The sequence below is a fragment of the Argopecten irradians genome, chromosome 8 (genome assembly GCF_041381155.1).
Source record: "Argopecten irradians isolate NY chromosome 8, Ai_NY, whole genome shotgun sequence".
Taxonomy (NCBI): domain Eukaryota; kingdom Metazoa; phylum Mollusca; class Bivalvia; order Pectinida; family Pectinidae; genus Argopecten; species Argopecten irradians.
In genome coordinates this window covers 43,530,963-43,550,061 of record NC_091141.1, presented here as the reverse complement: position 1 = coordinate 43,550,061, position 19,099 = coordinate 43,530,963, and the positions used below count along the sequence as shown (strand labels likewise).

At 37.5% G+C, this 19,099-nt stretch overlaps 1 protein-coding gene across 1 annotated transcript in view; it reads left to right on the top strand.

Annotated features, from left to right (window-relative positions):
• The window catches only part of LOC138329923 (endoplasmic reticulum-Golgi intermediate compartment protein 2-like), a 96,659-nt gene extending 78,685 nt beyond the window's left edge, over positions 1 to 17,974 (top strand). The window contains 2 exon segments of the mRNA XM_069277207.1: positions 12,765 to 12,927; positions 14,885 to 17,974. Coding sequence (XP_069133308.1) covers positions 12,765 to 12,927; positions 14,885 to 15,051 — 330 coding nt within the window. The 3' untranslated portion in view covers positions 15,052 to 17,974.
• Positions 17,975 to 19,099: the final 1,125 nt, after the last annotated feature.

Here is a 19,099-nt window from a genome sequence, read left to right as displayed (position 1 = left end):
TTAAAGACCCACTACCTATCTGTAGCAAAGGGATCTGTCTTAAAGACCCACTACCTATCTGTAGCAAAGTGATCTGTCTTAAAGACCCTCTACCTATCTGTAGCAAAGGGATCTGTCTTAAAGACCCACTACCTATCTGTAACAAAGGGATCTGTCTTAAAGACCCACTACCTATCTGTAGCAAAGGGATCTGTCTTAAAGACCCTCTACCTATCTGTAGCAAAGGGATCTGTCTTAAAGACCCACTACCTATCTGTAGCAAAGGGATCTGTCTTAAAGACCCACTACCTATCTGTAGCAAAGGGATCTGTCTTAAAGACCCACTACCTATCTGTAGCAAAGGGATCTGTCTTAAAGACCCTCTACCTATCTGTAGCAAAGGGATCTGTCTTAAAGACCCACTACCTATCTGTAGCAAAGGGATCTGTCTTAAAGACCCACTACCTATCTGTAACAAAGGGATCTGTCTTAAAGACCCACTACCTATCTGTAACAAAGGGATCTGTCTTAAAGACCCACTACCTATCTGTAGCAAAGGATCTGTCTTAAAGACCCACTACCTATCTGTAGCAAAGGGATCTGTCTTAAAGACCCACTACCTATCTGTAGCAAAGGGATCTGTCTTAAAGACCCACTACCTATCTGTAGCAAAGGGATCTGTCTTAAAGACCCACTACCTATCTGTAACAAAGGGATCTGTCTTAAAGACCCTCTACCTATCTGTAGCAAAGGGATCTGTCTTAAAGACCCACTACCTATCTGTAGCAAAGGGATCTGTCTTAAAGACCCACTACCTATCTGTAGCAAAGGGATCTGTCTTAAAGACCCTCTACCTATCTGTAGCAAAGTGATCTGTCTTAAAGACCCTCTACCTATCTGTAGCAAAGGGATCTGTCTTAAAGACCCACAACATCTGACATTAAAGCCCTAGGGATCTGTAACAAAGGGATCTGTCTTAAAGACCCTCTACCTATCTGTAGCAAAGTGATCTGTCTTAAAGACCCTCTACCTATCTGTAGCAAAGGGATCTGTCTTAAAGACCCACTACCTACCTGTAACAAAGGGATCTGTCTTAAAGACCCACTACCTATCTGTAGCAAAGGGATCTGTCTTAAAGACCCACTACCTATCTGTAGCAAAGGGATCTGTCTTAAAGACCCACTACCTATCTGTAAGAAAGGGATCTGTCTTAAAGACCCACTACCTATCTGTAGCAAAGGGATCTGTCTTAAAGACCCACTACCTATCTGTAGCAAAGGGATCTGTCTTAAAGACCCTCTACCTATCTGTAGCAAAGGGATCTGTCTTAAAGACCCACTACCTATCTGTAACAAAGTGATCTGTCTTAAAGACCCACTACCTATCTGTAACAAAGGGATCTGTCTTAAAGACCCTCTACCTATCTGTAGCAAAGGGATCTGTCTTAAAGACCCACTACCTATCTGTAACAAAGGGATCTGTCTTAAAGACCCACTACCTATCTGTAGCAAAGGGATCTGTCTTAAAGACCCACTACCTATCTGTAGCAAAGGGATCTGTCTTAAAGACCCACTACCTATCTGTAACAAAGGGATCTGTCTTAAAGACCCACTACCTATCTGTAACAAAGGGATCTGTCTTAAAGACCCACTACCTATCTGTAGCAAAGGGATCTGTCTTAAAGACCCACTACCTATCTGTAGCAAAGGGATCTGTCTTAAAGACCCACTACCTATCTGTAGCAAAGGGATCTGTCTTAAAGACCCACTACCTATCTGTAGCAAAGGGATCTGTCTTAAAGACCCACTACCTATCTGTAACAAAGGGATCTGTCTTAAAGACCCACTACCTATCTGTAGCAAAGGGATCTGTCTTAAAGACCCACTACCTATCTGTAGCAAAGTGATCTGTCTTAAAGACCCACTACCTATCTGTAGCAAAGGGATCTGTCTTAAAGACCCACTACCTATCTGTAACAAAGGGATCTGTCTTAAAGACCCACTACCTATCTGTAGCAAAGGGATCTGTCTTAAAGACCCTCTACCTATCTGTAGCAAAGGGATCTGTCTTAAAGACCCACTACCTATCTGTAGCAAAGGGATCTGTCTTAAAGACCCACTACCTACCAATCTGTAACAAAGGGATCTGTCTTAAAGACCCACTACCTATCTGTAGCAAAGGGATCTGTCTTAAAGACCCTCTACCTATCTGTAGCAAAGTGATCTGTCTTAAAGACCCTCTACCTATCTGTAGCAAAGGGATCTGTCTTAAAGACCCACTACCTACCCGTAACAAAGGGATCTGTCTTAAAGACCCACTACCTATCTGTAGCAAAGGGATCTGTCTTAAAGACCCACTACCTATCTGTAACAAAGGGATCTGTCTTAAAGACCCACTACCTATCTGTAACAAAGGGATCTGTCTTAAAGACCCTCTACCTATCTGTAGCAAAGGGATCTGTCTTAAAGACCCACTACCTATCTGTAGCAAAGGGATCTGTCTTAAAGACCCACTACCTATCTGTAACAAAGGGATCTGTCTTAAAGACCCACTACCTATCTGTAGCAAAGGGATCTGTCTTAAAGACCCACTACCTATCTGTAGCAAAGGGATCTGTCTTAAAGACCCACTACCTATCTGTAGCAAAGGGATCTGTCTTAAAGACCCTACCTATCTGTACAAAGGATCTGTCTTAAACCACTATGTAGCAAAGGGATCTGTCTTAAAGACCCACTACCTATCTGTAACAAAGGGATCTGTCTTAAAGACCCACTACCTATCTGTAGCAAAGGGATCTGTCTTAAAGACCCACTACCTATCTGTAGCAAAGGGATCTGTCTTAAAGACCCACTACCTATCTGTAGCAAAGGGATCTGTCTTAAAGACCCACTACCTATCTGTAACAAAGGGATCTGTCTTAAAGACCCACTACCTATCTGTAACAAAGGGATCTGTCTTAAAGACCCTCTACCTATCTGTAGCAAAGTGATCTGTCTTAAAGACCCTCTACCTATCTGTAGCAAAGGGATCTGTCTTAAAGACCCACTACCTCTCTGTAGCAAAGGGATCTGTCTTAAAGACCCACTACCTATCTGTAGCAAAGGGATCTGTCTTAAAGACCCACTACCTATCTGTAGCAAAGGGATCTGTCTTAAAGACCCACTACCTATCTGTAACAAAGGGATCTGTCTTAAAGACCCTCTACCTATCTGTAGCAAAGGGATTGTCTTAAAGACCCACTACCTATCTGTAGCAAAGGGATCTGTCTTAAAGACCCACTACCTATCTGTAGCAAAGGGATCTGTCTTAAAGACCCACTACCTATCTGTAGCAAAGGGATCTGTCTTAAAGACCCTCTACCTATCTGTAGCAAAGGGATCTGTCTTAAAGACCCACTACCTATCTGTAGCAAAGGGATCAAAAGGGATCTGTCTTAAAGACCCACTACCTATCTGTAGCAAAGGGATCTGTCTTAAAGACCCACTACCTATCTGTAACAAAGGGATCTGTCTTAAAGACCCACTACCTATCTGTAGCAAAGGGATCTGTCTTAAAGACCCACTACCTATCTGTAGCAAAGGGATCTGTCTTAAAGACCCACTACCTATCTGTAACAAAGGGATCTGTCTTAAAGACCCTCTACCTATCTGTAGCAAAGTGATCTGTCTTAAAGACCCTCTACCTATCTGTAGCAAAGGGATCTGTCTTAAAGACCCACTACCTACCCGTAACAAAGGGATCTGTCTTAAAGACCCTCTACCTATCTGTAGCAAAGTGATCTGTCTTAAAGACCCTCTACCTATCTGTAGCAAAGGGATCTGTCTTAAAGACCCACTACCTATCTGTAGCAAAGGGATCTGTCTTAAAGACCCACTACCTATCTGTAGCAAAGGGATCTGTCTTAAAGACCCACTACCTATCTGTAACAAAGGGATCTGTCTTAAAGACCCACTACCTACCCATAACAAAGGGATCTGTCTTAAAGACCCTCTACCTATCTGTAGCAAAGTGATCTGTCTTAAAGACCCTCTACCTATCTGTAGCAAAGGGATCTGTCTTAAAGACCCACTACCTATCTGTAGCAAAGGGATCTGTCTTAAAGACCCACTACCTATCTGTAGCAAAGGGATCTGTCTTAAAGACCCACTACCTATCTGTAACAAAGGGATCTGTCTTAAAGACCCTCTACCTATCTGTAGCAAAGGGATCTGTCTTAAAGACCCACTACCTATCTGTAGCAAAGGGATCTGTCTTAAAAAGACCCACTACCTATCTGTAGCAAAGGGATCTGTCTTAAAGACCCACTACCTATCTGTAGCAAAGGGATCTGTCTTAAAGACCCACTACCTATCTGTAGCAAAGGGATCTGTCTTAAAGACCCACTACCTATCTGTAACAAAGGGATCTGTCTTAAAGACCCACTACCTATCTGTAGCAAAGGGATCTGTCTTAAAGACCCTCTACCTATCTGTAGCAAAGGGATCTGTCTTAAAGACCCTCTACCTATCTGTAGCAAAGGGATCTGTCTTAAAGACCCACTACCTATCTGTACAAAGGGATCTTCTTAAAGACCCACTAAGGGATCTGTCTTAAAGACCCACTACCTATCTGTAGCAAAGGGATCTGTCTTAAAGACCCACTACCTATCTGTAGCAAAGGGATCTGTCTTAAAGACCCACTACCTATCTGTAGCAAAGGGATCTGTCTTAAAGACCCTCTACCTATCTGTAACAAAGGGATCTGTCTTAAAGACCCTCTACCTATCTGTAACAAAGGGATCTGTCTTAAAGACCCACTACCTATCTGTAACAAAGGGATCTGTCTTAAAGACCCACTACCTATCTGTAACAAAGGGATCTGTCTTAAAGACCCACTACCTATCTGTAGCAAAGTGATCTGTCTTAAAGACCCACTACCTATCTGTAGCAAAGGGATCTGTCTTAAAGACCCACTACCTACCTGTAACAAAGGGATCTGTCTTAAAGACCCACTACCTATCTGTAACAAAGGGATCTGTCTTAAAGACCCACTACCTATCTGTAACAAAGGGATCTGTCTTAAAGACCCACTACCTATCTGTAACAAAGGGATCTGTCTTAAAGACCCACTACCTATCTGTAACAAAGGGATCTGTCTTAAAGACCCACTACCTATCTGTAACAAAGGGATCTGTCTTAAAGACCCACTACCTATCCGTAACAAAGGGATCTGTCTTAAAGACCCACTACCTATCTGTAACAAAGGGATCTGTCTTAAAGACCCACTACCTATCTGTAACAAAGGGATCTGTCTTAAAGACCCACTACCTATCTGTAACAAAGGGATCTGTCTTAAAGACCCACTACCTATCTACAAAGGGATCTTCTAAGTAACAAAGGGATCTGTCTTAAAGACCCACTACCTACCCGTAACAAAGGGATCTGTCTTAAAGACCCACTACCTATCTGTAACAAAGGGATCTGTCTTAAAGACCCACTACCTATCTGTAACAAAGGGATCTGTCTTAAAGACCCACTACCTATCTGTAACAAAGGGATCTGTCTTAAAGACCCACTACCTACCCGTAACAAAGGGATCTGTCTTAAAGACCCACTACCTACCTGTAACAAAGGGATCTGTCTTAAAGACCCTCACTACCTATCCGTAACAAAGGGATCTGTCTTAAAGACCCACTACTGTAACAAAGGGATAAAGACCCACTACCATCTGTAACAAAGGGATCTGTCTTAAAGACCCACTACCTAATCTGTAGCAAAGGGATCTGTCTTAAAGACCCACTACCTATCTGTAACAAAGGGATCTGTCTTATAGACCCCACTACCTATCCTGTAGCAAAGGGATCTGTCTTAAAGACCCACTACCTATCTGTAGCAAAGGATCTGTCTTAAAGACCCACTACCTATCTGTAGCAAAAGGATCTGTCTTAAAGACCCTCAACCTATCTGTACCAAAGTGATCTGGTCTAAAGACCCTTCTACCTATCAGTAACCAAAGGATCTGTCTAAGGACCCTCTACCTATCTGTAACAAAGGGATCTGTCTTAAAGACCCACTACCTATCTGTAACAAAGTGGCATCTGTCTTAAAGACCCTCTACCTATCTGTAGCAAAGTGATCTGTCTTAAAGACCCACTACCTACCCGTAACAAAGGGATCTGTCTTAAAGACCCACTACCTATCTGTACAAAGGGATCTGTCTTAAAGACCCACTACCAATCTGTAGCAAAGGATCTGGTCTTAAAGACCCACTACCCTATCTGTAACAAAGGGATCTGTCTTAATAGACCCCACTACCTACCGGTAACAAAGGGATCTGTCCTTAAAGACCCACTACCTATCATGTAACAAAGGGATCTGTCTTAAAGACCCTCTACCTATCTGTAGGCAAAAGTAATCTGTCTTAAAGACCCACTACCTCTCTGTAGCAAAGGGGATCTGTCTTAAAAGACCCACTACCTATCTGTAGCAAAGGGATCTGTCTTAAAGACCCACTACCTATCTTAACAAAGGGATCTGTCTTAAAGACCCACTACCTATCTGTAACAAAGGGATCTGTCTTAAAGACCCTCTACCTACTGTAGCAACAGGGATTACGTCTTAAAGACCCACTACCTATCTGTAACAAAGGTATCTGTCTTAAAGACCCTCTACCTAATCTGTAGCAAAGGGATCTGTCTTAAAGACCCACTACCTAATCGTAACAAAGGGATCTGTCTTAAAGACCCACTACCTATCTGTAGCAAAGGATCTGTCTTAAAGACACCACTACCTATCTGTAGCAAAGGGATCTGTCTTAAAGACCGCACTACCTATCTGTAGCAAAGGGATCTGTCTTAAAGACCCCACTACCTATCTGTAGCAAAGGGATCTGTCTTAAAGACCCACTACCTATCTGTAGACAAAGGGATCTGTCTTAAAGACCCTCTACCTATCTGTAGCAAAAGGATCTGTCCTTAAAGACCTAATCCGTAACAAAAGGGATCTGTCTATAGACCCACTAACCTACCGTAACAAAGGGATCTTCTTAACGACACACACCTACCCGTAACAAAGGGATCTGTCTTATTCGACCCCACTTCTATCCGTACAAAGGGATTCAGTCTTATAAGACACACTACCTACCTGTAACAAAGGGATCTTTCGTTAAAGACTCCACTACCTACTGAAACAAAGGGATCTGTCTATAGACCCACTTACCTTAGTAGCCCTTTAGTATATGGAGAACTTTGTGATATTCAACATTCTAGTACCAGTAGGCCTTTAATATGGAGAACTTTGTGATATTCAACATTCTAGTAGCCCTTTAATATGGAGAACTTTGTGATATTCAACATTCTAGTAGCCCTTTAATATGGTGAAATTTGTGATATTCAACATTCTAGTAGGCCTTTAATATGGAGAACTTTGTGATATTCAACATTCTAGTCAGGCCTTTAATATGGAGAACTTTGTGATATTCAACATTCTAGTAGGCCTTTAATATGGAGAACTTTGTGATATTCAACATTCTAGTAGCCCTTTAATATGGAGAACTTTGTGATATTCAACATTCTAGTACCCCTTTAATATGGAGAACTTTGTGATATTCAACATTCTAGTAGCCCTTTCATATGGAGAACTTTGTGATATTCAACATTCTAGTACCAGGTAGGCCTTTAATATGGAGAACTTTGTGATATTCAACATTCTAGTAGCCCTTTAATATGGAGAACTTTGTGATATTCAACATTCTAGTACCAGGTAGGCCTTTAATATGGAGAACTTTGTGATATTCAACATTCTAGTAGCCCTTTAATATGGAGAACTTTGTGATATTCAACATTCTAGTAGCCCTTTAATATGGAGAACTTTGTGATATTCAACATTCTAGTAGCCCTTTAATATGGAGAACTTTGTGATATTCAACATTCTAGTAGCCTTTAATATGGTGAAATTTGTGATATTCAACATTCTAGTAGGTAGGCCTTTCATATGGAGAACTTTGTGATATTCAACATTCTAGTAGGCCTTTCATATGGAGAACTTTGTGATATTCAACATTCTAGTACCAGGTGCCTTTAATATGAAGAACTTTGTGATATTCAACATTCTAGTAGCCCTTTAATATGGAGAACTTTGTGATATTCAACATTCTAGTAGCCCTTTAATATGGTGAAAACTTTGTGATATTCAACATTCTAGTAGGCCTTTCATATGGAGAACTTTGTGATATTCAACATTCTAGTAGGCCTTTAATATGGAGAACTTTGTGATATTCAACATTCTAGTAGGCCTTTAATATGGAGAACTTTGTGATATTCAACATTCTAGTAGGCCTTTAATATGGAGAACTTTGTGATATTCAACATTCTAGTAGCCCTTTAATATGGAGAACTTTGTGATATTCAACATTCTAGTAGAGGCCTTTAATATGGAGAACTTTGTGATATTCAACATTCTAGTAGCCCTTTAATATGGAGAACTTTGTGATATTCAACATTCTAGTAGCCCTTTAATATGGTGAAATTTGTGATATTCAACATTCTAGTAGCCTTTCATATGGAGAACTTTGTGATATTCAACATTCTAGTAGGCCTTTAATATGGAGAACTTTGTGATATTCAACATTCTAGTAGGCCTTTAATATGGAGAACTTTGTGATATTCAACATTCTAGTAGCCCTTTAATATGGAGAACTTTGTGATATTCAACATTCTAGTAGGCCTTTCATATGGAGAACTTTGTGATATTCAACATTCTAGTAGGCCTTTAATATGGAGAACTTTGTGATATTCAACATTCTAGTAGCCCTTTAATATGGAGAACTTTGTGATATTCAACATTTAGTATAATATGGAGAACTTTGTGATATTCAACATTCTAGTAGGCCTTTCATATGGAGAACTTTGTGATATTCAACATTCTAGTAGGCCTTTAATATGGAGAACTTTGTGATATTCAACATTCTAGTAGGCCTTTAATATGGAGAACTTTTGTGATATTCAACATTCTAGTAGCCCTTTAATATGGAGAACTTTGTGATATTCAACATTCTAGTAGGCCTTTCATATGGAGAACTTTGTGATATTCAACATTCTAGTAGGCCTTTAATATGGAGAACTTTGTGATATTCAACATTCTAGTAGGCCTTTAATATGGAGAACTTTGTGATATTCAACATTCTAGTAGCCCTTTAATATGGTGAACTTTGTGATATTCAACATTCTAGTAGGCCCTTTCATATGGAGAACTTTGTGATATTCAACATTCTAGTAGGCCTTTCATATGGAGAACTTTGTGATATTCAACATTCTAGTAGCCCTTTAATATGGAGAATTTTGTGATATTCAACATTCTAGTACCAGGTAGGCCTTTAATATGGAGAACTTTGTGATATTCAACATTCTAGTAGGCCTTTCATATGGAGAACTTTGTGATATTCAACATTCTAGTACCAGGTAGGCCTTTAATATGGAGAACTTTGTGATATTCAACATTCTAGTAGCCCTTTAATATGGAGAACTTTGTGATATTCAACATTCTAGTAGTCCTTTAATATGGTGAAATTTGTGATATTCAACATTCTAGTAGGCCTTTCATATGGAGAACTTTGTGATATTCAACATTCTAGTAGGCCTTTAATATGGGAGAACTTTGTGATATTCAACATTCTAGTAGGCCTTTAATATGGAGAACTTTGTGATATTCAACATTCTAGTAGGCCTTTAATATGGAGAACTTTGTGATATTCAACATTCTAGTAGCCCTTTAATATGGAGAACTTTGTGATATTCAACATTCTAGTAGCCCTTTAATATGGAGAACTTTGTGATATTCAACATTCTAGTAGTAGCCTTTAATATGGAGAACTTTGTGATATTCAACATTCTAGTAGCCCTTAATATGGAGAACTTTGTGATATTCAACATTCTAGTAGCCCTTTAATATGGAGAACTTTGTGATATTCAACATTCTAGTAGGCCTTTAATATGGAGAACTTTGTGATATTCAACATTCTAGTAGGCCTTTAATATGGAGAACTTTGTGATATTCAACATTCTAGTAGGCCTTTAATATGGAGAACTTTGTGATATTCAACATTCTAGTAGGCCTTTAATATGGAGAACTTTGTGATATTCAACATTCTAGTAGGCCTTTAATATGGAGAACTTTGTGATATTCAACATTCTAGTAGCCCTTTAATATGGAGAACTTTGTGATATTCAACATTCTAGTAGCCCTTTAATATGGAGAACTTTGTGATATTCAACATTCTAGTGCCTTTAATATGGGAATTTGTGATATTCACCTTCTAGTAGATTTCATATGGAGAACTTTGTGATATTCAACATTCTAGTAGGCCTTTAATATGGAGAACTTTGTGATATTCAACATTCTAGTAGGCCTTTAATATGGAGAACTTTGTGATATTCAACATTCTAGTACCAGGTAGGCCTTTAATATGGAGAATTTGTGATATTCAACATTCTAGTAGGCCTTTCATATGGAGAACTTTGTGATATTCAACATTCTAGTACCCTTTAATATGGAGAATTTGTGATATTCAACATTCTAGTACTAGGCCTTTAATATGGAGAACTTTGTGATATTCAACATTCTAGTAGGCCTTTAATATGGAGAAACTTTGTGATATTCAACATTCTAGTAGGCCTTTAATATGGAGAACTTTGTGATATTCAACATTCTAGTGGCCTTTAATATGGAGAACTTTGTGATATTCATGTAGTAGAATATGGAGAACTTTGTGATATTCAACATTCTAGTAGCCTTTAATATGGAGAACTTTGTGATATTCAACATTCTAGTAGGCCTTTAATATGGAGAACTTTGTGATATTCAACATTCTAGTAGGCCTTTAATATGGAGAACTTTGTGATATTCAACATTCTAGTAGGCCTTTAATATGGAGAACTTTGTGATATTCAACATTCTAGTAGGCCTTTAATATGGAGAACTTTGTGATATTCAACATTCTAGTAGGCCTTTAATATGGAGAACTTTGTGATATTCAACATTCTAGTAGGCCTTTAATAGGAGAACTTTGTGATATTCAACATTCTAGTAGGCCTTTAATATGGAGAACTTTGTGATATTCAACATTCTAGTAGGCCTTTAATATGGAGAACTTTGTGATATTCAACATTCTAGTAGGCCTTTAATATGGAGAACTTTGTGATATTCAACATTCTAGTAGGCCTTTAATATGGAGAACTTTGTGATATTCAACATTCTAGTAGGCCTTTAATATGGAGAACTTTGTGATATTCAACATTCTAGTAGGCCTTTAATATGGAGAACTTTGTGATAAGGAGAACTTTGTGATATTCAACATTCTAGTAGGCCTTTAATATGGTGAAATTTGTGATATTCAACATTCTAGTAGGCCTTTAATATGGAGAACTTTGTGATATTCAACATTCTAGTAGCCCTTTAATATGGAGAATTTTGTGATATTCAACATTCTAGTACCAGGTAGGCCTTTAATATGGAGAACTTTGTGATATTCAACATTCTAGTAGGCCTTTAATATGGAGAACTTTGTGATATTCAACATTCTAGTAGGCCTTTAATATGGAGAACTTTGTGATATTCAACATTCTAGTAGGCCTTTAATATGGAGAACTTTGTGATATTCAACATTCTAGTAGGCCTTTAATATGGAGAACTTTGTGATATTCAATATTGGGCCTTTAAAGGACTTTGTGATGTATGGTTTGGGCCTTTAAGGATATGATGGTTTGGGTCATGGCTCCCAAACCCATCAATTTTTAGATCACCTGAGACGAAGTCTCAAGTGACCTATTCCAATCGCCTTTTATCCGTTGTTGTGCTTTGCGTGTCCATAAACAATTTACATTTTCGACTTCTTCTCCAAAACTGCTAAAGCAATGTCAATAAAATTTTGAACAAACCTTCTAAGGCATAAGGCCAATCAAAATTGTGAATTATATGACCCCCACCCCCCAGGGGGCTATGGGAGGGGCCAAAAGGGGTAAAATTGACTTAAATTTCAAAAATCTTCTTCTCCATTCACAGATGTGGTAGAATCAAATACTCTTCGTAGATAGAAAGGTTGCAAGGCCTTCTACAACAATTGTGAATTATATGACCCTGGGGTCTCGGGTTTCCCCCTGGAAAGGGGTTAAGTTTACTGTAGTTTATATAGGCAAAACACATTTTTGAGCATAATTTGGTCATTTATTGTAGGACATAATCAAATATTGTCAGAATTATCCCTATGAGATTGACGTTGAATCCTATTAACAAATTTTCTATGACTGACCCTGAGGGACCTTAGGGGTGGGACCAAAAGGGGTCAAATAGGCTATAACTTCAAAAATCTTCTTCTGAATTTCTGGAACTGATAGATTCAAATATTCTTCATAGATCGAAAGGTCTTATTATGACCCTGGGGTCTCATCATATCCATGTTGGTCCTGGCTGTCCCCAGGGGCTAGAGGGTGAGGCCTAAAGGGGGTCAAAATGGCTAAAATTTCAAAAATCTTCATCTGAATTCACAGATTCGATGGAACTAAATAACCTTCATAGATTAGAAAATCAAATTCATAAAATCACTGACTGACTTCAAGGGCCTGATGGGCAAATATATAGTGTTTATATGCATGTCTTTGTTTCATTCTGTATCTGAACTCAGGTGACCGTTAAGGCCCATGGGCCTCTTGTTAAACTAAGTTAAATTAAGTTTGAATTTCAGCTGTGTTTGTAGATTATGTTATGGTTTTTCCACCTTCTACAAAGTTCAAGCATACTGTGAATTCTTTTCAGAACCGAAGCATTGACCATTCTACTGGCAGTCATGGAGTACCAGGAATATTTGTCAAGTATGATCTGAATTCTCTAAAAATTCGTGTGAGTGAAGTACATCGTCCATTTGGGCAGTTTCTGATACGGCTGGTTGGTATCGTCGGAGGCATATTTTCTGTATCAGGTGAGTTACATTCTGTTTTCCATTTACGGTTGGATTTTGTAACTAATTAAGTTTAAACCAAACATTTTTCATTATAATGACCTTGTCATGTGAAGGCATCTGTACTTTGGTGTCAAGACTTCAGTGTTCAACATGTTAGTTTCTTGGTTCTGTACTTTGCTGTCTTTAGTGTTCAACATGTTAGTTATTTGGTTCTGTACGTTTCTGTCTTTAGTGTTCAACATGTTAGTTTCTTGGTTCTGTACTTTGCTGTCTTTAGTGTTCAACATGTTAGTTTTTTGGTTCTGTACTTTGCTGTCTTTAGTGTTCAACATGTTTGTTTTTTGGTTCTGTACTTTGCTGTCTTTAGTGTTCAACATGTTTGTTTTTTGGTTCTGTACTTTGCTGTCTTTAGTGTTCAACATGTTAGTTTTTTGGTTCTGTACTTTTCTGTCTTTAGTGTTTAACATGTTAGTTATTTGGTTCTGTACGTTTCTGTCTTTAGTGTTCAACATGTTAGTTTCTTGGTTCTGTACTTTGCTGTCTTTAGTGTTCAACATGTTAGTTTTTTGGTTCTGTACTTTGCTGTCTTTAGTGTTCAACATGTTAGTTTCTTGGTTCTGTACTTTGCTGTCTTTAGTGTTCAACATGTTAGTTTTTTGGTTCTGTACTTTGCTGTCTTTAGTGTTCAACATGTTAGTTTTTTGGTTCTGTACTTTTCTGTCTTTAGTGTTTAACATGTTCGTTTTTTTTGTTCTGTACTTTTCTGTCTTTAGTGTTTAACATGTTCGTTTTTTGGTTCTGTACGTTTCTGTCTTTAGTGTTTAACATGTTCGTTTTTTGGTTCTGTACTTTGCTGTCTTTAGTGTTCAACATGTTTGTTTTTTGGTTCTGTACTTTGCTGTCTTTAGTGTTCAACATGTTTGTTTTTTGGTTCTGTACTTTGCTGTCTTTAGTGTTCAACATGTTTGTTTTTTGGTTCTGTACTTTGCTGTCTTTAGTGTTCAACATGTTAGTTATTTGGTTCTGTACGTTTCTGTCTTTAGTGTTCAACATGTTAGTTATTTGGTTCTGTACGTTTCTGTCTCTAGTGTTCAACATGTTAGTTATTTGGTTCTGTACATTTCTGTCTTCAGTGTTCAACATGTTAGTTTCTTGGTTCTGTACGTTTCTGTCTTTAGTGTTCAACATGTTAGTTATTTGGTTCTGTACTATGCTGTCTTTAGTGTTCAACATGTTAGTTATTTGGTTCTGTACTTTTCTGTCTTTAGTGTTCAACATGTTCGTTTTTTGGTTCTGTACGTTTCTGTCTTTAGTGTTCAACATGTTCGTTTTTTGGTTCTGTACTTTGCTGTCTTTAGTGTTCAACATGTTAGTTATTTGGTTCTGTACGTTTCTGTCTTTAGTGTTTAACATGTTCGTTTTTTGGTTCTGTACGTTTCTGTCTTTAGTGTTCAACATGTTAGTTATTTGGTTCTGTACGTTTCTGTCTTTAGTGTTTAACATGTTAGTTATTTGGTTCTGTACGTTTCTGTCTTTAGTGTTTAACATGTTAGTTATTTGGTTCTGTACGTTTCTGTCTTTAGTGTTCAACATGTTCGTTTTTTGGTTCTGTACTTTGCTGTCTTTAGTGTTCAACATGTTAGTTATTTGGTTCTGTACTTTGCTGTCTTTAGTGTTCAACATGTTTGTTTTTTGGTTCTGTACTTTTCTGTCTTTAGTGTTCAACATGTTAGGTATTTGGTTCTGTACTTTGCTGTCTTTAGTGTTCAACATGTTAGTTATTTGGTTCTGTACGTTTCTGTCTTTAGTGTTCAACATGTTAGTTATTTGGTTCTGTACTTTGCTGTCTTTAGTGTTCAACATGTTAGTTATTTGGTTCTGTGTCACATATGATACATCAGTCTTTTACAGTGATAATTTATGCTCTGTGTACGAATCCATCAAATTAACTGTACATCCTTTTGTGTATTTACAGGAATAATGCATTCCCTTGGAGGTATTCTAACAGATTTTATTTGCTGTAAGTTCAAACTTGGACAATACAAAGAAGAAGACATACCAAGTAGTACGGCCACCTCAATTACAGACAATTTTCCCTCAGAACAAATTCCTGGTGTGAATTTACTGGCAACAGACAGCTGATGTTTGTGACGATAGATAATTATATATATTTTAAATAATTGTATGAATGCTGATTCCAGGGATTGTTTTAGGTACTTATTTTGTCATATTTATACTCAAATGTTCCTTTTGCTGTATGAATGGGAGGATTGACCAGTGTGTGACCAGACTTAATACCCAGGAACATGCATATTTAATTGACAATTGAAAACAAGGGAGCTTATTTGAGGTTAATATTGGTAAACATTCCTAGAGAGTAAACAAACTATTTCAGTGTGCGATTTCACGTATTTCGCAGTCGATCAAATACAGTGAAAAAAAATTGCCACTAAAAAACGAGATGAGTTCATATCACTACAAAGATTTGTTAGCCATCAAAACGTGAAATTAAATCACTGTGAGAATAAATTGGCAGTATTTAAATTGTTATAGATTAATTTACTGTCATTCATCCATAGATTTGGTGCTTCAGGACACAAGAATAAAATGTAATATTTCATGTAATGCATGTGTGTATTTATCATTGTACAAGATAAAAGATGGTCCATGTAGTTTACATTTGTGGTCATTCTTCTGTGTAAAGATGGTCCATGGAGTTTACATTTGTGGTCATTCTTCTGTGTTTGGGTTTGAGTGGGGGAATGTATTGAGGGACTATTTTGGTGGAAAGTCAATCTTGTGTTTATATGCCTTTTCCATAAAATGTAACGTGTACATACTGTGTCTTTTTTGCCCATTTATAATGTCACCTCTTTGTCCTAATTACATTTGAAGGTGGCTGACATTTTTTGTTTATAACTGTACACATCATAACGTATTGTTATACCCTTATAAAATATTTTCTTTATAAACTCTATGGACAAAATTGCCAATAAATGTACTGTTCCGTCGAGCAGGCCAAAGAACTGCTAAAATCGACTGTTGAAATGTGTTGTTGGACTGGAGTGACGTCACACCTACAATTTGTGACATCAATGCATTGTTTTGAGTCAATGGGTATAACAAAACAGTTATCGACTGGGTTTTTGGGCAACAGATGATTGCCTTTGGCCTCGGGCAACAGTTTGTCTTCGGGTCCAACAAATCATCTGTTGCCCTCAACCCCGGTCAACAACTGTATACTGTTGATACATGTGCAGTATGCTGTTGTGTTTTGTTCTGCTATCATTTGCTATCCATCTGCATGACGATTCAAGTTTTTATTTGAAGCACTAGAATTTTGTTCAAGCAAAAATAAACTTTGTGATGGCTACTGAAAGCTTAAACCCAGCTAGTAAATTGTCCTTTGTTGTACATTCTATATGACCATTATGTTAAAGATGCTACACCGCTGACGCATGGTTTTTAGCTCACCTGGCCCAAAGGGCCGGTGAGCTTATGTCATGGCGCGGCGTCCGTCGTCCATCCTTCCATCCGTCCGTCAACATTTCCTTTAAATCGCTACTAGTCATAGAGTTCTGCATGGACTGTAACCAAATTTGGCCACAAACATCCGTGGGGGAAGGGGAACAGAACTGGTATAAATTTTGGCTCTGACCCCCTGGGGGCAGGAGGGGCGGGGCCCAATAGGGGAAATAGAGGTAAATCCTATAAATCGCTATTTGTCCTAGAGTTCTGCATGGATTGGAACCAAATTTTACCACAGACATCCTTGGGGGAAGGGGAATAGAGTTTGTATAAATTTTGGCTCTGACACCTGGGGGCAGGAGGGGCAGGGCCCAATATGGGAAATAGCGGTAAATCCAGTCATATAGTTCTGCTTGGATTTTTAACCAAATTTGGCCCAGAAACATCCTTGGGATTAACAGAATTCGTATAAATTTTGGCTTTGACCCCCAGGAGCAGAAAGAGTGGGGCCCAATAGGGGAATTAGAGGTAAATATTCAAATTCCTTCAGAAAAGAAACAATGAACCTATATTCAGAACATTCCTAGGCATTGCAAACCAGGTGAGCGATACAGGCCCTCTGGGCCTCTTGTTTTTTTCTCTTATCAAAAACAGGAGCAGACAAAATAATATTTTTCTTCATTTACAAAAGTTACTTACCTTACACCATTACCAACATGGAAAAGTTTGAGCTTCTTATTTTACTTTAATATGTAAATATCAAAAATAATTGTGTCCCAAACAAATTTCATGGCACTATGCCCTATATGGAATTAAGTACTGATTGCACTTGCACCAAAACAAATTATTTGATGTGTATTTTTGTTTTAATTACACATTTATACACCATTAAACTTCAATTATTGTTCAAATGATGGGTATCATTTATGCTCTGTTGGTGGTGGAGTATCTTTAAATACTTGACACCAAGAGTACATTATCTTACTCTGCTGTCCATTTATGGACAGTCATATCAAAAAATATGGACAATATCTTTAAGCAAAAGAAAAAATTCTGTTGTAAGGAAAACCAAACAATTTGAATATTGTTAAAACAAATATTAATTTTGTTCGAAATGCTGAAAGAGGCTATAGTATTGTTTCCTTTTCCAATCATATCTCCCATTGTGCCTTATCGTAAAACTTCATTCTAAATGTACTTTGTAGACAGTTGTTTTATTGGGGTTTGTTTTTGATACTAAACACAATTTATTGTATTATGCTTTAATAAAGAATGTATACCGTATTCGACCCAATAAGCGCCCAAGGCGTTTAAACAATTGAAGAAAATGAAAAGGTGCTAATAAGACGGGAAATAAATACAGTTTTGTGTAGTTGTGTAGTTTTGGTCTTTTATTTATGCCTGGGCAATTGAAATCGAGGCCTCAAAAAAGGAAGGGGTGCTTATAGGGACATATGCATTTATTGGGTCGAATACGGTACATGTTTTTGTGTATTGAATATCAACTTATTACATGTACATGTATTCAGTAATTGAAAGTAGACATTAAATCAAATGTTCATTAGAAATCCAACAATAAAATTGTTTTTTATAAAAATTTGAAATTGTTTTGCTTTTCTTGTCATAGAAAAACTTACAGGGGTAGCTATGAAATGCGGAATTTATTTGCACAGGGATCAAACTGCGCTGAATTTAGGAAATACAGCTATCGCCACATCCATGCTGGAGGTTCGGTTATGCTGCTAATTACATTCAATACTTTACCTATAGACCTTAATTCAAAGAAAATGTATGTATGTTTCCTAAAAGTCTATTGAAATATTTCTTGATTCAAAACTATATAGTAAGATAAGTCATGATTTAAATAGCACCCTGTGACTACTGTATGGTTTATAGTAAATTCACTTTTGATAGCGATTTCGACAACAAACCATACAGAAGCCCGAAAGTCATGATTGTACACAATCTTGCAAACATCCCAACAATTATGTTGGATTGTTTCTTCATCTGTTCAACTTTTATTAGCAGTTCTGAATCCTTTCATAATTCACCAGTCAACTCTAATGAAAGTGACTGTAAGAACAGGACATTTATCATACCCTGGTATACAAAAATCAAACTATTAAACCAAATCTGTTTTGACTAATTTTACCTTTAAGAGCAGACTCGCATCTGATGAGGTAGCCGTGAGTATCTGAAAGCCTACACTTGTATCCATTGAAATCTAAGAAGAAAAATACTCCCTCTTTTAAAGACTGGTTATCAGTAGAAATATTGTCCTCTTGTGATATTACAGCATATATATAGGACCTTATATAAGTGTTAATTTCATATGAGATTTTATGAAATGAGTCTAAGGAATTTGCGATTCTTGGCAAGCAAAAAGTTTGAGCCTAGTTTCGTAAAATCTCTTCTAGTCATGAAAAATTGAAGAGATCACTTAACTATAACAGCCTATACTTGGAAGAATTTCAATGGTTAAATGTGTTGCTAAAATCCAAATGTCATGTTATTGTTTACCGACATATTATAAATGAAATTTCAGCTAATGAAAAGTGCTACAAGGTCCTGTTTTATAAACATTTCTTAACTTTCAGGGGTTATCTTAAAATACTCCTTAGGAAAGCATTACAGAAGTTAATAAGGAAAAATCTTAAATTAAGGAGTTTTTGTACTAACCATTCGCCAACACTCATCTTACGTGATCACTCAGTTACCATAT